The following is a 19,127-nucleotide window of genomic DNA, read 5'->3' as shown; positions in this document are numbered from 1 at the left end:
AAAAATGCTAAGGGCAGCCAGAGAGAAAGGTCGGGTTATCCACAAAGGGAAGCCCATCAGACTAACATGGATCTCTTGGCAGAAACCCTGCAAGTCAGAAGAGATTGGGGGCCAATATTCAACATTCTTAAAGAAAAGAATTTCCAATCTAGAATTTCATATCCAGCCAAACTAAGCTTCATAAGTGAAGGAGAAATAAAATCTTTCACAGACAAGCAAAAGGTGAGAGATTTTGTCACCACCAGGCCTGCCCTACAAGAGCTCTTGAAGGAAGCACTAAACATGGAAAGGAACAATCGGTACCAGCCACTGCCAAAACATGCCAAATTGTAAAGACCATCGATGCTAGGAAGGAACTGCATCAACTAATGGGCAAACTAACCAGCTAACATCATAATGATAGGATCAAATTCACACATAACAATATTAACCTTAAATGTAAATGGGCTAAATGTCCCAATTAAAAGACAGACTGGCCCACTGGATAAAGACTCAGGAGTCATCAGAGTGTTGTATTCAGGACACCCATCTCACGTGCAGAGACACATGCAGGCTCACAATAAAGGGATGGAGAAGATCTACCAAGCAAATGGAAAGAAAAAAAAAAAAGGAAGGGGTTGCAATCCTAGTCTCTGATAAAACAGACTTTAAAGCAACAAAGATCAAAAGACACAAAGAAGGCCAATACATAATGGTAAAGGGATCAGTTCAACAAGAAGAGCTAACTATCCTAAATATATATGCACTCAATACAGGAGCACCCAGATTCATAAAGCAAGTCCTTAGAGACCTACAAAGAGACTTAGACTCCCACACAATAATAATGGGAGACTTTAACACCCCACTGTCAATATGAGACAGATCAACAAGACAGAAGGTTAATAAGGATATCCAGGACTTGCACTCAGCTCTGCACCAAGCAGACTTAATAGACATCTACAGAGCTCTCCACCCTTAGCACCACACTGCACTTATTCCAAAATTGGCCACATAGTTGGAAGTAAACCACTCCTCAGCAAATGTAAAAGAACAGAAATCACAATAAACTGTCTCTCAGACCACAGTGCAATCAAATTAGCACTCAGGATTAAGAAACTCACTCAAAACTGCCTAACTACATGGAAACTGAACAACCTGCTCCTGAATGACTACTGGGTAAATAACAAAATGAAGGCAGAAATAAAGATGTTCTTTGAAACCAGTGAGAACAAAGACACAACACACCAGAATCTCTGGGACACATTTAAAGCAGTGTGTAGAGGGAAATTTATAGCACTAAATGCCCATAAGAGAAAGCAGGAGAGATCAAAATTGACACCCTAACATCACAATTGAAAGAACTAGAGAAGCAAGAGCAAACAAATTCAAAAGCTAGCAGAAGGCAAGAAATAACTAAAATCAGAGCAGAACTGAAGGAGACAGAGACAAGAAAAACCCCTCAAAAAAATCAATGAATCCAGGAGCTGGTTTTTTGAAAAGATCAACAAATAGATAGACCAATAGCAAGACTAATAAAGAAGAAAAGAGAGAAGAAACAAATAGATATGATAAAAAATGACAAAGAGGAAATCACCACAGACCCCACAGAAATACAAACTACCATCAGAGAATACTATAAATACCTCTATGCAAATAAACTAGAAAATCTAGAAGAAATGGATAAATTCATGGACACATACTCTCAAGACTAAACCAGGAAGAAGTTGGATCCCTGACTAGACCAATAACAGGCTCTGAAATTGAGGCAATAATTAGTAGCCTACCAACCAAAAAAAGTCCAGGACCAGATGAATTCACAGCCGAATTCTATCAGAGGTACAAAGAGGAGCTGGTACCATTCCTACTGAAACTATTCCAATCAATAGAAAAAGAGGAAATCCTCCCTAACTCATTTTATGAGGTGAGCATCATTCTGATACCAAAGCTTGGCAGAAACACAACAAAAAAAGGGAATTTTAGACCAATATCCCTGATGAACATCGATGCAAAAATCCTCGATAAAATACTGACAAACCGAATCCAGCAGCACATCAAAAAACTTATCCACCAAGAACAAGTTGGCTTCATCCCTGGGATGCAAGACTGGTTCAATATACACAAATCAATAAATGTAATCCATCATATAAACAGAACCAAAGACAAAAACCACATGATTATCTCAACAGATGCAGAAAAGGCCTTCAACAAAATTCAACATTCCCTTCGTGCTAAAAACTCACAATAAACTAAGTATTTATGGAACGTATCTCAAAATAATAAGAGCTATTTATGACAAACCCACAGCCAATATCATTCTGAATGGGCAAAAACTGGAAGCATTCCCTTTGAAAACTGCCACGAGACAGGGATGTCCTCACTCACCACTCCTATTCAACATAGTGTTGGAACTTCTGGCCAGGACAATCAGGGAAGAGAAAGAAATAAAGGGTATTCAATTAGGAAAAGAGGAAGTCAAATTGTCCCTGTTTGCAGAGGACATGATTGTATATTTAGAAAACCCCATTGTCTCAGCCCAAAAGCTCCTAGAGCTGATAAGCAGCTTCAGCAAAGTGTCAGGATACAAAATCAATGTGCAAAAATCACAAGCATTCCTATACACCAATAACAGACAAATCATGAGTGAACTCCCATTCACAATTGCTTCAAAGAGAATAAAATACCTAGGAATCCAATTTACAAGGGATGTGAAGGACCTCTTCAAGGAGAACTACAAACCACTGTTCAATGAAATAAAAGAGGACACAAACAAATGAAAGAACATTCCATGCTCATGGATAGGAAGAATCAGTATCTTGAAAATGGCCGAACTGCCCAAGGTAATTTATAGATTCAATGCCATCCCCATCAAGCTACCAATTACTTTCTTCACAGAATTGGAAAAAAGTACTTTAAAGTTCATATGGAACCAAAAAAGAGCCTGCATTGCCAAGACAATCCTAAGCAAAAAGAACAAAGCTGGCAGCATCACACTACCTGATTTCAAACTATACTACAAGGCTACAGTAACCAAAGCAGCCTGGTACTGGTACCAAAACAGAGATATAGACTAATGGAACAGAACAGAGGCATCAGAAATAACACCACACATCTACAACCATCTGATCTTTAACAAACTTGACAAAAATAAGAAATGGGGAAAGGATTCCCTATTTAATAAATGGTGCTGGGAAAACTGGCTAGCCACATGGGGAAAGTTGAAACTGGATCCCTTCCTTATACCTTACACAAGAATTAATTCAAGACGGATTAAAGACTTAAATATTAGACCTAAAACCAAAAAAAAACCCTAGAAGAAAACCTAGACAATACCATTCAGGACATAGGCATGAGTTAGGACTTCATGACTAAAACACCAAAAGCAATGGCAACAAAAGTCAAAATAGACAAATGGGATCTAATCAAATTAAAGAGCTTCTGCACAGCAAAAGAAACTACCATCAGAGTGAACAGGCAACCTGTAGAATATGAGAAAATTTTTGTAATCCACTCATCTGACAAAGGGCTAATATCCAGAATCTAGAAAGAACTTAAACAAATTTACAAGAAAAAATTTAAAGCACCCCATCAAAAAGGTGGCAAAGGATATGAGCAGACACTTCTCAAAAGAAGACATTTATGCAGCCAACAGACACATGAAAAAATGCTCATCATCACTTGTCATCAGAGACATACAAATCAAAACCACAATGAGATGCCATCTCACACCAGTTAGAATGGCCATCATTAAAAAGTCAGGAAACAACAGGTGCTGGAGAGGTTGTGGAGAAACAGGAATGCCTTTACACTGTTGGTGGGAGTGCAAACTACTTCAACCATTGTGGAAGACAGTGTGGCAATTCCTTAAGGATCTGGAACTAGAAATACCATTTGACCCAGCAATCCCATTACTGGGTATATACCCAAAGGATTATAAATCATGCTACTATAAAGACACAAGCACACATATGTTTATTGTGGCACTATTCACAATAGCAAAGACTTGGAACCAACCCAAATGTCCATCAATGATAGACTGGATTAAGAAAATGTGGCACATATATACCATGGAATACTATGCAGCCATAAAAAAGGATGAGTTCATGTCCTTTGTAAGGACATGGATGAAGCTGGAAACCATAATTCTGAGCAAACTATCACAAGGACAGAAAATCAAACACCGCATGTTCTCATTCATAGGTGGGAAGCGAACAATGAGAACACTTGGACACAGGGCAGGGAACATCACACACTGGTGCCTGTCGTGGGGTGGAGGGATGGGAGAGGGATAGCATTAGGAGAAATACCTAATGTAAATGACAAGTTAATGGGTGTAGCAAACCAACATGGCACATGTATACATATGTAACAAACGTGCACATTGTGCACGTGTACCCTAGAACTTAGAGTATAATAAAAACAAAATTTCCTGAAAGTGTATACACTAAAATGTACCTAATCATTATATGTAAATGGTGAGATTAGAAATAATTATTTTAATCTTTATTCAGCATTTTGAATTACTTTACAATAAACATGATTTCTTATGTAACCAGAAATGTGTGTATATGTGTGTGTATGTGTGTATGTGCAGAGGAAGAGAAAGAAATATTTACATTGAAAAATAGTTAATTACTTAAGAGAAAGACATGTGAACAAGAAGCAATAGTTTGCATCACTGTGCAACTTGGAAGAGCCTTATATGGATTAGCATGGTGTCCTCATTCAGGCAGAAAGCTTTTATAGCCTGGCGATAAAAGGGGAAGAAATCAGGCCTGTGGCTTGGGGATGAGATAAGAGGTTATTAATCTCTTTGGAGCTAAGTTCCAATTAATTGTGCTTTAACAATCCATAGTAACCTGTTATGTTCACTCTCCCTGTCCTCTCCAGTTGCTGCTGGGTGTGAAAGTAGGTGGTGAAGAGCTTGGAGAAGAAGGGAGAGAACCAGGTATAAACAAGACTGCCGTGCTAGGCAGGGCCAGCTTCATGGGAGTGCAGCCTACACAGTCACATAGAGCCTGGCACTTAGAAGTATGAAACTTGATTTAATGCTTGGCTGTCACTGACTGAATTTTTTTTTTTTTTTTTTTTTGAAACAGAGTTTCACTCTTGTTGCCCAGGCTGGAGTGCAATGACGTGATCTCGGGTCACTGCAACCTCCGCCTCCCAAGTTCAAGCAATTCTCCTGTCTCAGCCTCCCGAGTAGCTGGGATTACAGATGCGTGCCACCATGCCCGGCTAATTTTTGTATTTTTAGTAGAGACGGGGTTTCATCATATTGGTCAGGCTGGTCTCGAACTCCTGACCTCAGGTGATCCGCCTGCCTTGGTCTCCCAAAGTGCTGGGATTACAAGCTTAATAATTTAATATTTGAATTTGTGTTTCATACGTGCAGTGCAATGGAACAATGGAGACTTCATGTAAGCAGAGGAGATACATGCAATATGTGTTTCTGCAGTTCTATGATCCACCATTCACACATAGTGTTAGAGATGTCCCATAAACACAGTGTTCTGCTAGGCCCACGATTCAAGAGAGTTCAGTTAAGACTCAAAGCCGGTATGAGGTTAAGTGTGTTACATCTACAACTTAGCAGGCCTGGGGATAGGGAATGAAGTGTCTACCAGCCCCAAGAGACTATGCTTTCCGTTTGAACCAAAACCTGCTTCAAATGCAGAAAGAAGGCAGTGGTGTTCTAAGAATCACAAAGGACCAAGGATTCCTATCATACCCTTTTTCATTCATATCGCTTCCCTGTATTAGCGAACCACTAATGCTGAGGGTGATGGCATACAAGGAAAGAGAAAGATCGGCCAACCCTATTTCCATTCCCTTTCAGTTCTTCCTTACTCATCGATAAGCTGAAGGTAGGAGAATGTCGATAGGATGTGCAAGTTTCAGGAAGTCAAAGGAAAACAGCTGAGTTAGTTTTGTGCGGGGTTTCTATTGTTCTGATGGAAAATGAAGTAAGTGTGTATGTATGAGCTACAAAATAAGAGTTGTGTGACTTCAGTGATCCCATATATGAGTTCAAGACTCATATTTGCATTTAAAGCTGACATGGCATAACATAAAGATGTATGGTCAATTCATTCTAATTATTTCACACTCTCATTTACTTTACTTAGAATAACACTAAATAGCAAATTTAAACATCATGAAAAATGTAAAGAGACCACTGAAGAAAGGAAAAAGCTTTCTATTTTAGTACATTTAACAGCATTTCCCCCCTGCTTTTTGAGCAAGGGTCCCAGCATTTTCATTTTGCACTGGGCCCTATAATTTTGTTGTTGATCCTAGTGGTAGGAAAGAGAAAATGGAACAGTGTGGTGAGCTAAATTCTAAGTCCCAGCAAAAGATGGGATGAAGTTTGGCATGCAGGGCATATAGTAAGGATCAACACTGGCAGAAGGAAAGGGAAGGATGCAGGATTAAGCAGAGAGGTCAAACTGCAATGCAGGCCTAACAAATTCTCAGCCAGTTCCAAATGAAATGGTCCAGCCCTGATGCACATCCTCAATCAGTCATTGGTGGTGAGTACCTGCTCTACGCCCAAGGGTGTCTTCTTGGGAGAGGCAGCTTTCTGCAGGTGAGGAGGACCTAAGAATTGACAGCTGCGGGCTCTGCTGACTGTACACCCTGCAGCTAAGGCCAAATGAGTGGCGCATCTCTGTGTTCACCACAGTCCCATTCTTGTATGCCACACTGAATACTATATGTAATCTCTGTCAAAGGGGTATAAAAAGTGGTCCTTCTCTATCCAGTGCTTTAAGAAACCACACATGCTGCAGCAGATCTGATGCTAGATTAATAATTATGTCAGAACTTGGAGTACTAAATAGTCACACCGAACGACAGAGAGAATGGTAACATGAACTGCCTGGCATTGATTAACCGCAACAGTCAAACTAGCTTTAATTCAGTGTAAACAATAACAAAAACCTTATGATGGTTCTTAACATTCTAAAGATTGCTGGTCTAATACTAAAAAGTTTATTTTCTCCTAACCACCAGGACTTCAATTTAAGTGAATAATGATTCATTGGATTTACCCTCATTATAAAATGCAGACATGTACCACATAATGACATTTTGATCAACAATAGACTACATATACAATGGTGACCTCATAAGATTATAATGTCATATTTTTACTGTACCTTTTCTATGTTTATATACCCAAGCACTTACCATTGTGTTATAATTGCCTACAGTATTCAGTATCATACAGTAACATGCTATACAGGTTTGTAGCTTAGGAGCAATAGGTTATATGATATAGTCTAGTTGTGCAGTACACGCTACTTTCTAGGCTTGTGTGGGATAAGAGGTTATTAATCTCTTTGGAGCTAAGTTCCTGATGCTCTCCCTTTTCCCATTCCCCCACCCAGACAGGCCCCAGTGTGTGTTGTTCCCCTTCCTGTGTCCATGTGTTCTCATCGTTCAGTTTCCACTTATGATTGAGAACATGGAGTGTTTGGTTTTCTGTTCCTGTGTTAGCTTCCTGAGGATAATGGCTTCCTGCTCCATTCACGTCCCTGCAAAGGATGTGATCTTATTCCTTTTTATGGCTGCATAGTACATACATAGTGGTGTATATGTACCACATTTTCTTTATCCAGTCTATCACTGATGGGCATTTGGGTTGATTCCATGTCTTTGCTATTGTGAACAGGGTTGCACTGAACATATGTGTGCACATATCTTTATATTATAATAGTATGATTTATATTCCTTTGGGTATATACCCGGTAATGGGATTGCTGGGTCAAATGGTATTTCTATGCAAAAATTGAAAAATAGGATCTAATTAAACTAAAGAGCTTCTGCACGGCAAAAGAAACTACCATCAGAGTGAACAGACAACCTACAGAATGGGAGAAAATTTTTGCAACCTATCCATCTGACAAAGGTCTAATATCCAGAATCTACAAGGAACTTAAACAAACTTACAAGAAAAAAACAAACAACCCCATTAAAAATTGGGCAAAGGACATGAACAGATACTTCTGAAAAGAAGACACTTATGCAGCCAACAAACATATGAAAAAAGCTCAACATCACTGATCATTAGAAAAATGCAAATCGAAACTACAATGAGATACAATCTCGCACCAGTCAGAATGGTGATTATTAAAAAGTCAAGAAACAACAGATGCTGGCAGGGCGGCAGAGAGATAGCAACACTTTTACACTATTCACAGGAATAGAAATTAGTTCAACCATTGTAGAAGACAGTGCGGTGATTCCTCAAAGACCTAGAACCAGAAATACCATGAAGTGTGATTCTTGTTTTTCAATCTTTATTGAATATTTTTATGTACAACCAGTTACTACATTTTTTTTTAGGCAGAGAACACAAGTACTTAATTTTACACAGAACACTGAATTAGCTAGAATGTTCTGAACTAAGCACCCTTTATTCCATCCTGCTTTAGCTACTATTTCTTTTTGGAGCAAAGATCTCTCCCCCTATGCCTTTTTCAAAAATATTCAGACTGTAATGTTATTGTAATTTGCTTAGTGGAAACTGAGAGCAGCAGTATAAACACATTTAACCCAAGTCTGATTGTGACTGTGGTGTCCTAAGTTATATCCTAGAGATGGAGAAGGGCCTGGAAAACTCTGTAGAACATCCACTGTGTCCCTGAGGATCAATAATGAAAGATGTTAGCATGTGTAGATGACCTGGGTTCTGCCTGGGGGGTTTGTTTATTTACTTGTAGATAGGAGCATACCATGGAAGTTCTTTTTCAGACAGGGGGATTAGCAAATTTTTTCTTCTTTAAAGAACCAGCATCCATTTGCTGTTGATAAAGATAAAATTGTTTATAGTGCTGCCAAATCTAAGCAGCTGTTATTAGAATCTCCTCCAGTTTCATCACCAATTGAATCCAATATGCATTAGCCCATATACCTCTGGTCAAACGAGGCAGGGGTTTTCAGTCAAACATGTTAGATTGGGCAATAGATAACACAAAATTGGGCGTCTGTGAGCTTCATTCTCTTCATGGTTCTTCTACAGACAGAAGTATGAGAATTTGACCTTTGGGTCTATTCACCTGTCTGAAAAATAACAGTAATAGGCACTTTGGAACCATCTACTTACTTCTTTTTTGGTGTAAAGAGGATTTAAGAGTTAAGCTCCCTTAGTTATCCAATTGAAAGATTTGGCATAAGCGCACCAACTATGATTAAGGAAATGACTAAAGTGACAGGCATTCTACCACCGGAAGGTATTTCTGGAGTGAACTAATTTTGCCTTTTGATTCTTCATCATCAAATTCATACTTGGATACAGCTTAATATTAAGCAGATAGAGTAAATTGCCTTTACTGTTCACATACTGAAGAGCTTTGCTTAATTAGGATTTGGTTGGAAACAAGGTGGTAAAGAGGCATTATTAGTGACTATTCCTGACACTTTTAAACAGTTTTTAAGTTCTTAAAATACATCCAATCCTGAATTTCAAAGAATAGAAAGAATCATGGGGTCATGGTAAATCAGGATGGATTATCCCCTTCCTATAAATTGCAATGTAGGGTGAGTTAACAAACCACTTTAGGATCCTGAGTTAACTTTTGATCTTACTGGAAAAAAATTGTGCAAGTAAGATGTGTTTAACTTTTTCTTATTTGTCTGTGGTATGTCAGACGAGGGGCAAGCCTAAGAAGTTTACACTAAAGTAAAACACTGTGGAAAGTAAGGAGAAAATTTGAGGAGCACTCAAGAATACCTGTTCCTCTGCAATTTTTCCTATGGAAAAATTTTGCACTAAAATATACATTTTATGAGAAGAAAAGAGAATTAATTCCTTGGTTCCTAGGTTGCTTACTCTGAAGTGTGATTCTTAAGAGGGTCTGTGTAAGAGGAATTTGGAGACATTTATTCCCTTGGTACTATGACTTCTCATCGCTGATATGACAGCTCACTGGATATTAAGAAGTTGCCCATGTTAAGACGATGACTCCCATAACCATTTTAAAAAAACCAAAAACAAGAAACAAAAACCCATGTCTTGTAATACACAGTTGTTCCAAAGGATAAGCTGCAGAGTTTGCATGTTTGTGTGTGTATGTGTATGTTTGTGTGTTTGTAGTGTGTGTGTTTGTAGTGTGTATGCAGGGGCAGGTAGAAGTGTGGTGTACGTATGAGAATAGTTTAGGAAGCTATTGAGTTATGTATTGGAAAGACCATAGTGGTTTCTGTGTGTGTGTGTGTGTGTGTGTGTGTTTGTGTGTGTGTGTGTGTGTGTGCGCGCGTTAGTTTCAAGAGTCAATGGATTATGAATGTATGTACAGTGAAAAATAAGATGAGAAGTAAAAAGCAAAACAAAACAAAACAAGAAACTAGAATTCCAGTCCAACTCTGTCCTGCTAGACAAAAAGAAATGTAGGCCGGGCACGGTGGCTCACCCCTGTAATCCAAGCACTTTGGGAAGCCAAGGCAGGCAGATCACCTGAGGTCAGGAGTTCGAGACCATCCTGGCCAACATGGTGAACCCCCATCTTACTAAAAATACAAAAAATTAACTGGGCATGGTGGCACGTGCCTGTAATTCCATCTACTCAGGAGGCTGAGACAGGAGAATCACTTGAACCCAGGAGGCAGAGTTGCAGTGAGCTGAGATCATGCCACTGCACTCCAGCCTGGGCAAGAAGAGTGAAACTCCATCTCAAAAAATAAAAATAAAAATAAAATAAATGTAGGCAAGTCAATCTTTCTGAGCATCAGTGTCCTAATCTATTAAATAGAAGGTGAATAAATCACAAGGCTCACATGAGACCATGTGATTGGGAGACTTATCTTAGTATCTCATTGAAAAGCACTATGGGCAACTCCACAAAAGTGCAACTTCACCATGAAGACTCAACTACCCCTAAGATTCCAGCATGATCCCTCCTTCTAAAGCATTGTGCCCACTTCCAGAACTCCCTCATCATGGGAATGATGGAAGCTTCTATGGGAAGGACCAAGATGAAAAGGATTCCTTTTAACTCCACAACTTCCTTAAACCCAGAACACAAGACTCATAATATAGATGAGGTTTTTTTTGTTGTTTGTTTGTTTGTTTTGAGATGGAGACTCGCTCTATCGCCCAGGCTGGAGTGCAGTGGCGCGATCTCGGCTCACTGCAAGCTCCGCCTCTCGGATTCACACCATTCTCCTGCCTCAGCCTCCTGAGTAGCTGGGACTAGAGGCGCCCACCACCACATCCGACTAACTTTTTGTATTTTGTTTAGTAGAGACAGGGTTTCACCGTGTTAGCCAGGATGGTCTTGATCTCCTGACCTCGTGATCCACCCGCCTCAGCCTCCAGGTGCTGATATTACAGGCGTGAGCCACCATGCCCGGCCTATAGATGAGTTTTATAGACTCATATTACAGACTTATAATCTAGACTTCTTAATGTCCAGGGAGCTGTCATATCAGTGATGAGAAGTCACAATGTCAAAGGGATAATTGTATCCCAATTCCTCTTACAGAGGTCTTCTTAAGAATCACACTTCAGCCTGGCGCAGTGGCTCACACCTGTAATCCCAGCACTTTGGGAGGCTGAGGCGGGTGGATCACCTGAGTCAAGAGCTCGAGACCAGCCTGACCAACATGGTGAAACCCTGTCTCTACTAAAAATAGAAAAATTAGCCCGGCGTGGTAGTAGATACCTGTAATCCCAGCTGCTTGAGAGGCTGAGGCAGGAGAATCACTTGAATCTGGGAGGAGGAGGTTACAGTGAGTGGAGATTGCACCATTGCACTCCAGCCTGGGCAACAGAGGGAGACTCCGTCTCAAAAAAAAAAAAAAAAAAAAAAAAACCAAACAAACAACAACAACAAAGGAAACACACTTCATAGTATTTCTGGTTCTAGGTCAGGGAGGAATCAGCACACTGTCTTCCACAAGAGCTGGACTAATTTATATTCCCACCAACAGCGTAAAATCACTCAGCATCAATTATATTAGTTTGAACAAATCTGTAGTTTATCATGACACACAATCAACCAACCTTACTATAGCAAAGATAAACATCTTATTCTATCCTGCATTGTATCTTTGTTATAGGAGGGACATTGATGCCTCTATTGATGATGCCATCAAATAATTAGTCCAAATTACTTTCTTGTAAGGGTCTGCTGCCAGAGGAGAGAAATAAAGATTTCTATTTGAATGAAAGCACCTGCAGAGGAAAGAGCTAACACATGTAGACTTCAAATGCATATTTACTCCAAATATAAATGAGATGGATGAGTCCTACCGTACATGCATCTAACTTAAGCATATTCAACACTGTGACCTTGGAGAAAAGTAAGAGGGAGAAGAGAGCAGGCAAGAATGAGAGAATTCCTGCATCTATGTTTGTGCTCTCCTTCAACCTAGAAGTCAGCCTTCACCACAACAGACAAAATGCAAAATAAAGCAAAATAATTAAAATTCTAGGTTTTAAGCTTCCAGTGGCTTAATGAGCCCTAGGGAGCCAAGGAGTTTTCCAGGATTATTTTGGCCTTACAAGTTTTATCCTTTCTGGGATGAATATAGACCCTAACCCTGTGTAAGATTAACTCTGTGTGATCCATTCACACATCCACTGTAAACTTTATAACCATGCTCTTGTCATCTGGCACCCCTTTTCCTCACCGCTAGACTTAAAGCCACATCACACCATTATGATTATGATCTCTTGTCATCAGTTTGCCCATAGTGTTTTTCTTGATTTATGACTTATGGATCACACATCCTATTAGCTTTGTAAAACTTTAATGAATAAGATCTATCTTAATTTAGATTTATCATTAAGATGAAAGAGTTAAAAATTCTGGAGAAACACATTTGTAGAAATGATCTTACCCTCCCCTGGAGCTATGCCGGCTTAAGCTAACTTACCTTCTCAGGTGTGCATTTACCAATTCTTTAAAATCCCCAGAAAAGTGATTTCACTATGAAAATACTGTAGGACATTTCCCATGCTATTTCATATGTGATGAGTTTTAACTATTTCATATTAATGAAGAGTGGAAGATGAAGAGTGAAAAGAAATAAATGTTACATCCTTCCACATCTTCTAGAGCTGCTTATGAAAATGAATGACTGGAATAGTCACAGCATTGGCTTAAAACTGTCCTAAGACTCCAGGTTTAAATATCAGATATGACAGAAAAGACCACTATCTGGGACTCATAAGTGTCAGAGAATCACATACTCTGCAAAGGAAACAATACCTGAGCAGTCAATGGAAATACACACACACCACATGCACACACACATATCTTCACAATGATGGGTTCAGAAACAGAATGAAGCAGATTTAAAAGAAAAGACAGGCCAGGTCATCTTAATAAGTCAAGAAGGAAATCCCACCTACCTTGTGACTGCCCGGGTGCAGATGGTAACAAGGAAACAGCCAGCCACAATCATCCAGCCCCAGCCTCCATCTGGAGGGGAGGTAGACCGAGCTCTATTTACTTTTGCCATCGTTTTTCTTTTTTCTTCTTTTCCAGGTTGCTCCAACAGCCAAGTTATGATCTTGGAAGAGTCTGCTGTCCAGTGATTTCCTGTTGGCATTCAAGGTTGGCATAGAACGCTACCTGGCACATGGGTTACTCGCCATCTAAAACCAAAAATCAAGACATATTTATATCTTATTGCTATGTCCAAAGGTTGATTTTTCTTCACTTGGTAAAACATGATTATTACTTTCCTATTAAATATGAGTATTTGTAACTGTGAATACTAGACTGGGGCAGACTATTTGCTGTCCTTGGTACATACTTTCTTTTTAAAAAATATAATAGACCCTCTCAAATTGTAGTCAAATGCATGTCTACTCTATTTGACACCATTTTTCCCTAGCCTCTCTTGAAGGTAGTTGTGGCAATAAAGTATAGTCTCCATTAAAGGGATGTGAACAGAAGTCATGTGTGCCACTTCTGGTTCATCAACTCAAAGGCAAAGGTACTTTTCAAGGACTTCCAGCACCTTCTTCCAACCCACTGGAAGATGGATGTGGATATGAAACCACTTCAACCACACAGACCAGGACATCAGTCTAGGGGCTGGCAGAGCTACAAGACAGAAGAAGCCTGGGTCCCCAGATGACTCTGGGGAGACCTGCCCTCCTACTCTGGACTCTGTACATCTCTACACAGTTACACAAAAGATAAATAAGCTTCCATTTTATTTGTGTCTCTGTATTTTGGAGTCTCTCTGTTACAATAGCTTATAACATAGCCTAATTATTATACAGAATGAGTCTGACAGCAACTTCTTGGCATATTTTAAAATGCTATAAATTTTTAAGTGTGTAATTGAAGAAGAGAATGACAAATAAATGAGACAAAGTAGAGAGCCCAGAAACTAGTATATAATATTTTAATCCAATCCAAATAAGGTAAAACAAAGATCAGTGAAGGAAAAAAGTATTATTTACCACATTCTGTTCAACTCTCCATTTAACTCTTGACCTTCCAGATAAATCAATAAATGTAAAAAAAATAAAGAAGTAATTAAAAACCTAGGTGAAAATATAGGCAAATATTTGTCTGTTCTCTAGATAGGAAAACTCCCTGAGATGTAAAATAATAAAACAAACCAAGATAAAAAAATTTGTTAATTTGTCTAAATTAAAATTTAAAATTTCTGTATTAAAACATGTGATTAATAAACAAAACCAAAAGGTAAGCCACAGGCTTGGGGAAAAACCATTAGCAATACATACTTCAAAGAAGGAATATCTGCATTCATTCATTCATTCAACTGTAAGTATTTATTGAATCCCTAGCATGTGTCAGGCACCATTTTAGGGCACTAAGGATTCAGTAGTGGTCACAATACACAAAGCTCCTTGTGGTGGGCAGGCTCTAAGATACCCCTATGGTCCTGGCTCTGGTTGTTCACATCTTTATGTAATCCCTTCCCTTGAGCGTGGGAGGGACCTGTGACTTGCTTCTACCCAACAGAATATGGCACCTGTGATGGAACCTGACTCTCATAATTATGTCATGTTGTATATGACTCAGGTCTGCTAGCCACTCTTGCTCTCCCACTGTCCTTGAAGAAGCAAACTGGCATGCTGCACACCTAGGAGAAAGCCATTTGGCAGGGAACCATGGGCAGGCTGTGGATGCTGAGGGCAGCCTCCAATAGACAGCAAGAAACATGAAGATCTCAGGGTCTTCTGTTTTTTGCTTTTTCGCAAATATCCCAAGTGAGCCTGGATGCAGAATTTCCCCTAAATTGAACTTCCAGTTAAGAACAGTCTCACTGACACCCTGACAGCAGCTTTGTGATACCCTTAGCCTAGGACCCAGCTAAGCTATTTCTGGATTCTGACCCCATAGAAACTGTGAGATAAGGTGCTTCTTAAGGTATTCCATGGCTTGTCAAACAGGCTTCTTAATTACAGTCAGGGATGAATTTTTTGAGAGGAAAAATAAGAGTTTCAACACCTACTTCTTCTACAGAATTGAGCAAATTACCCAGTTGCTTCTATAATTTTATTGTGATCACTGGAAGAAATCCTAACATCAATTAAATGAAATGTCATTTCAACTATGACAATGTGTGGATTATTTGATGAACAAAGACTATGTGCCACCTGGTAAATTATGGGCAAAACAAATTGCCTAATAAAAAGCATTTACTTTAAGACCACAACATTCTCAAGAAAATGGCTCATAACAGAAATTTGTAAGCGTGCATCTTTGAAGATGGAACAAATTGGTGGCTGATGATTTCAGAGAGTGCATACAGAGCAGGGGTAGTGAGGCTAAGGCAACAAGAATGATTCCCACATACATCACTTAGGTTTGCTCCTTTTGAAGCCTCAGGTCTTCATCGTCATGCTGTTAACCATCTGGTGACTTTGGGGAGACTGACAAAGGTGATTAAGTGTACAACTGAAATTATAAATCTATCAAAAGTATCGGGAGACCAATACTGGCATAAATACTAAACCTATTGATAAAGAAAAAAAAGTTACTACTGTAAATTATAATATTGCGAAACACTGGCCTGGGGATTGAGTAATAGCCAAAATACTGGTGTTGGCGCTAAGTGAAAATAACAGTGATACAGAGCTGCTGTTTACAAAGCACTTGCCACAGGCCAAGCTACTAGCAAGCATCACTACAGACAGTATCTCATTTAATCCTTACAAGAACTACAAAGAATAGATATTATAATCCTTATCTTATAGGTAAAGAAACTCAAGTTAAAGAGATTAAGTAATTTGCCTTATTATTCTTTAGATAATGAAGCAGCAGAAATGGGTTATGAACCTTGGTCTGATTCCAAGCCAGTCTTCCTAACCAATGCCCTGCACTGCTTCTACTACATTTCCTTATTCCTTGGTATAAATTCATAAACATTTTTGTCTAATTATACACATAATTCTTGCTGATGACACACCAGTAGGATGATGTGAATTGCAGCCTGACGTAGCTATAAATGCAGTTCTTTAAATGGTACCCTTGATATTTCCCTGAAACATTCCTGTATTTGACCAGCTGTGAAATTTCAGAGCAAAACCAACCCTCTAAAGGTGTCTCTAACTCTGGAGCTTCAGAATAAGTTTTTCCAAAACATAACTTTGTGTCGTGAATAAGTAGCTTTAACAGTCATCTACTTTCTTCCCCAAAATGAAACGCTCAAGGAAAAACTCTTATTTTAAAAGATCTACCATACCTGTATTTTTGCTTTCACACACAGCCTGCTGCAGCAGTCAGAGCTGGTAGTCCATCCCTTCTTCTATTCCATCATAACCCTGGCTTTGTTAGGATTCAACTCTTAGCTGCCCTCTCCAGCGGCCATCTGGGCCCAGTCCCTTGGTTCAGGGAATGGTTTTGGATTGGTCTCCCGTTCCCATGTCAGTGAGTGATGAGGCACAGAATTGGAAGTATCTAGCCAATTAGCTATGGAGAGAAGCCTCTGGAAATGTTTCTCTGTTCTTAAGAAAAGATACGAGGAAGAAACAAGCCCCTCTTCTTCCTGTAGATTCTGGATGTAATACCTGGATCTATAGCAGCCACCTCTTAACCATGAAAGAAGCTAGTCTGAGGACAAAGTTGATGAGCCAAGACCCAGTTGGAAGATCTGGCTTCTAGCTCTGCATCTTAAGAGTTATATGAATTCAAGCAAATTACTTTATGTCTCTGAGCCTCAGTTGACTTACCCATGAAATGGAGGCAATAATTTTACTTTCACAAAATGTTGTATATATTAAAATGAGAAAAAACATGAGGAATACCTGGCACATAAATGTAGGTATTATTTGCCATGTGATTTAACCTCTTTTCATTTGTTCATCACTCATTAATTCAATATTTATTGAGTGTCCAATATGCACCAGAAACTATTCTAGGAGCTGGGCTATGAGCATTGCAGAAAAGAGACAATAGCCCTGCTTTCATGAAGCTCACATCCTAGTGGGACAGGCACAGTTCATGAACTGTTGAACAATAACTTCTAAGCCTTCCTTGTTTGTATAAAAAATTACCTTTGGCCTGCTTCACAGGATCATAGCTATAGTCAAATGAGAGCACCCACAAACTGGCAGCAATGAGCAAATCAAGCTTCAGGACACTTTCATTATGCCTACAGTGTTTTTTAAATGTTTACATTAGTTGGCACTTGTAAAGATCAGATACTATCCAAATTTCCAAATTCTTTTGAAAAACTGCAAGCTCTAAAAATACGTTGGGCTGCATTCCCTTGTGGCAGCCATGAGATGGGGCCAAGCAGCAGTGTCCCCTTTCAGACAAGGCCTGCACTTCCACTTTACCCTATCCCTGACACTCTGTCCTGCACACATTTGTGTGCAGTTCCTGTGTGCTTTACCTGCCAGGCCCCTGGAGGCAGTAAGATTTTCAACTTCTGCCCATACTGTGCTAACATAAATCAAAGCTTTTTAAACAGCCATGTGAGTCACGTTTATGGTACGTTTTATGCCTAGCACCCTCTCTTTCTCTCAATTCCGATAGAACCAGCATTCAAGAGTCTACCTACACCTGTGACAAACACACACAATGGAATAACTCACCAGTTGGACACAATTAGCTGCCAAGTGTTATGATGTGATACCATCAGCTGTACCAGTAAAAAAAGGCACAACTTAGAAACTTCTGCCTTGGTATAGCCCTAGCTTCTTCTTAGGCTTTTCCATTTAAATAAACCCCAAGGTTAAGTTGTTTTCCAGGGTAAGACTATAAATCCACCTGTCCATAAACATCTGGTATAAGGACCATCCTTAGTGCCGCCATAGGCTATGAAAGAAGACTGAAACAGCCAGAGCTGCGCAACAGCCCTTTTAAAAAGAAACATAACGTGATGGATCATGAATTAGAAAGGTATCCACATTCTTTCAACAGCGATTCTATTTCTGGGAAGCTATCCTAAGAAAACAATGTAAGAGAAGCCACAATGGGCAAAAAATAATAGCTGCATTCACAATAATACATAAAACAGAAACAACCTAAATGTTTAACGACCAGGAAGTGTTCGGAGAATTATGACATGTTCAACAAATGGAAGAGTGCAATTCATTACAATTAGAAACAGGAAGATAATATTGTAATATGGAAAACCATCATGATGCAATGTTAAAGCCAAGAAAAGACCCTCATATACTTTGTGAGGGAAGCTATGTAAAGCTTCTGTAAAAGTTGTATGTTTGTAATTGTCACAAAAAGTAGGAAGAATATGTAAAAAGGAATGTAATTGAGCTGGCATGATTAAGTTATTATTCATTTCCAAAACTGTGTTAAATATCATTTTACATATAATTTTCTTAAATAGATATTTCAGGTCTATTCCTTCGGTGAGCACAAAAGTCTCTTTTGTACAGTTTCTCAAGGACTGAAAATAGCTATCATTTATCGATATGGCACATTGAAAATGAGGTGATTATTCAGTAGTGGACATACTGTAGGCAACAAGCCCCTGGCAAAATAAAATGTTCTGTTTCTTTACAAAAATATTAAGCATCATTAATTTTTACTTTGCTTCCGCTAAACTCCCATGATTCCTTTTTCATTTGTTTTAGGTGAGCATCCTCTGTTTGACATTTCCACATGTAATAAGTTAAGAACTGATTTGATAAGATATCCCAAAAATGCAATTGTATAAATCCAAATAAAAAATTTAAATAATCATCCCAA

General features: G+C 39.0%; 1 protein-coding gene and 1 long non-coding RNA gene across 2 annotated transcripts in view; one reads left to right on the top strand and one right to left on the bottom strand.

Moving 5' to 3' along the window:
- The window catches only part of SLC16A12 (solute carrier family 16 member 12), a 27,110-nt gene extending 13,574 nt beyond the window's left edge, over window positions 1–13,536 (bottom strand). The window contains exon 1 of the mRNA XM_023226248.1: window positions 13,337–13,536. Coding sequence (XP_023082016.1) covers window positions 13,337–13,536 — 200 coding nt within the window. The remainder of the gene's footprint in view (window positions 1–13,336) is intronic.
- On the top strand, window positions 13,473–19,127 carry LOC113224926. The gene is made up of 2 exons (XR_003309562.1): window positions 13,473–13,650; window positions 19,013–19,127. It is a non-coding gene; the product is annotated as an uncharacterized LOC113224926 (long non-coding RNA).

This window comes from Piliocolobus tephrosceles, chromosome 9 (genome assembly GCF_002776525.5).
Source record: "Piliocolobus tephrosceles isolate RC106 chromosome 9, ASM277652v3, whole genome shotgun sequence".
In the NCBI taxonomy this organism is placed as follows: Eukaryota; Metazoa; Chordata; class Mammalia; order Primates; family Cercopithecidae; genus Piliocolobus; species Piliocolobus tephrosceles.
This window is presented reverse-complemented; position numbering and strand designations above follow the sequence as displayed.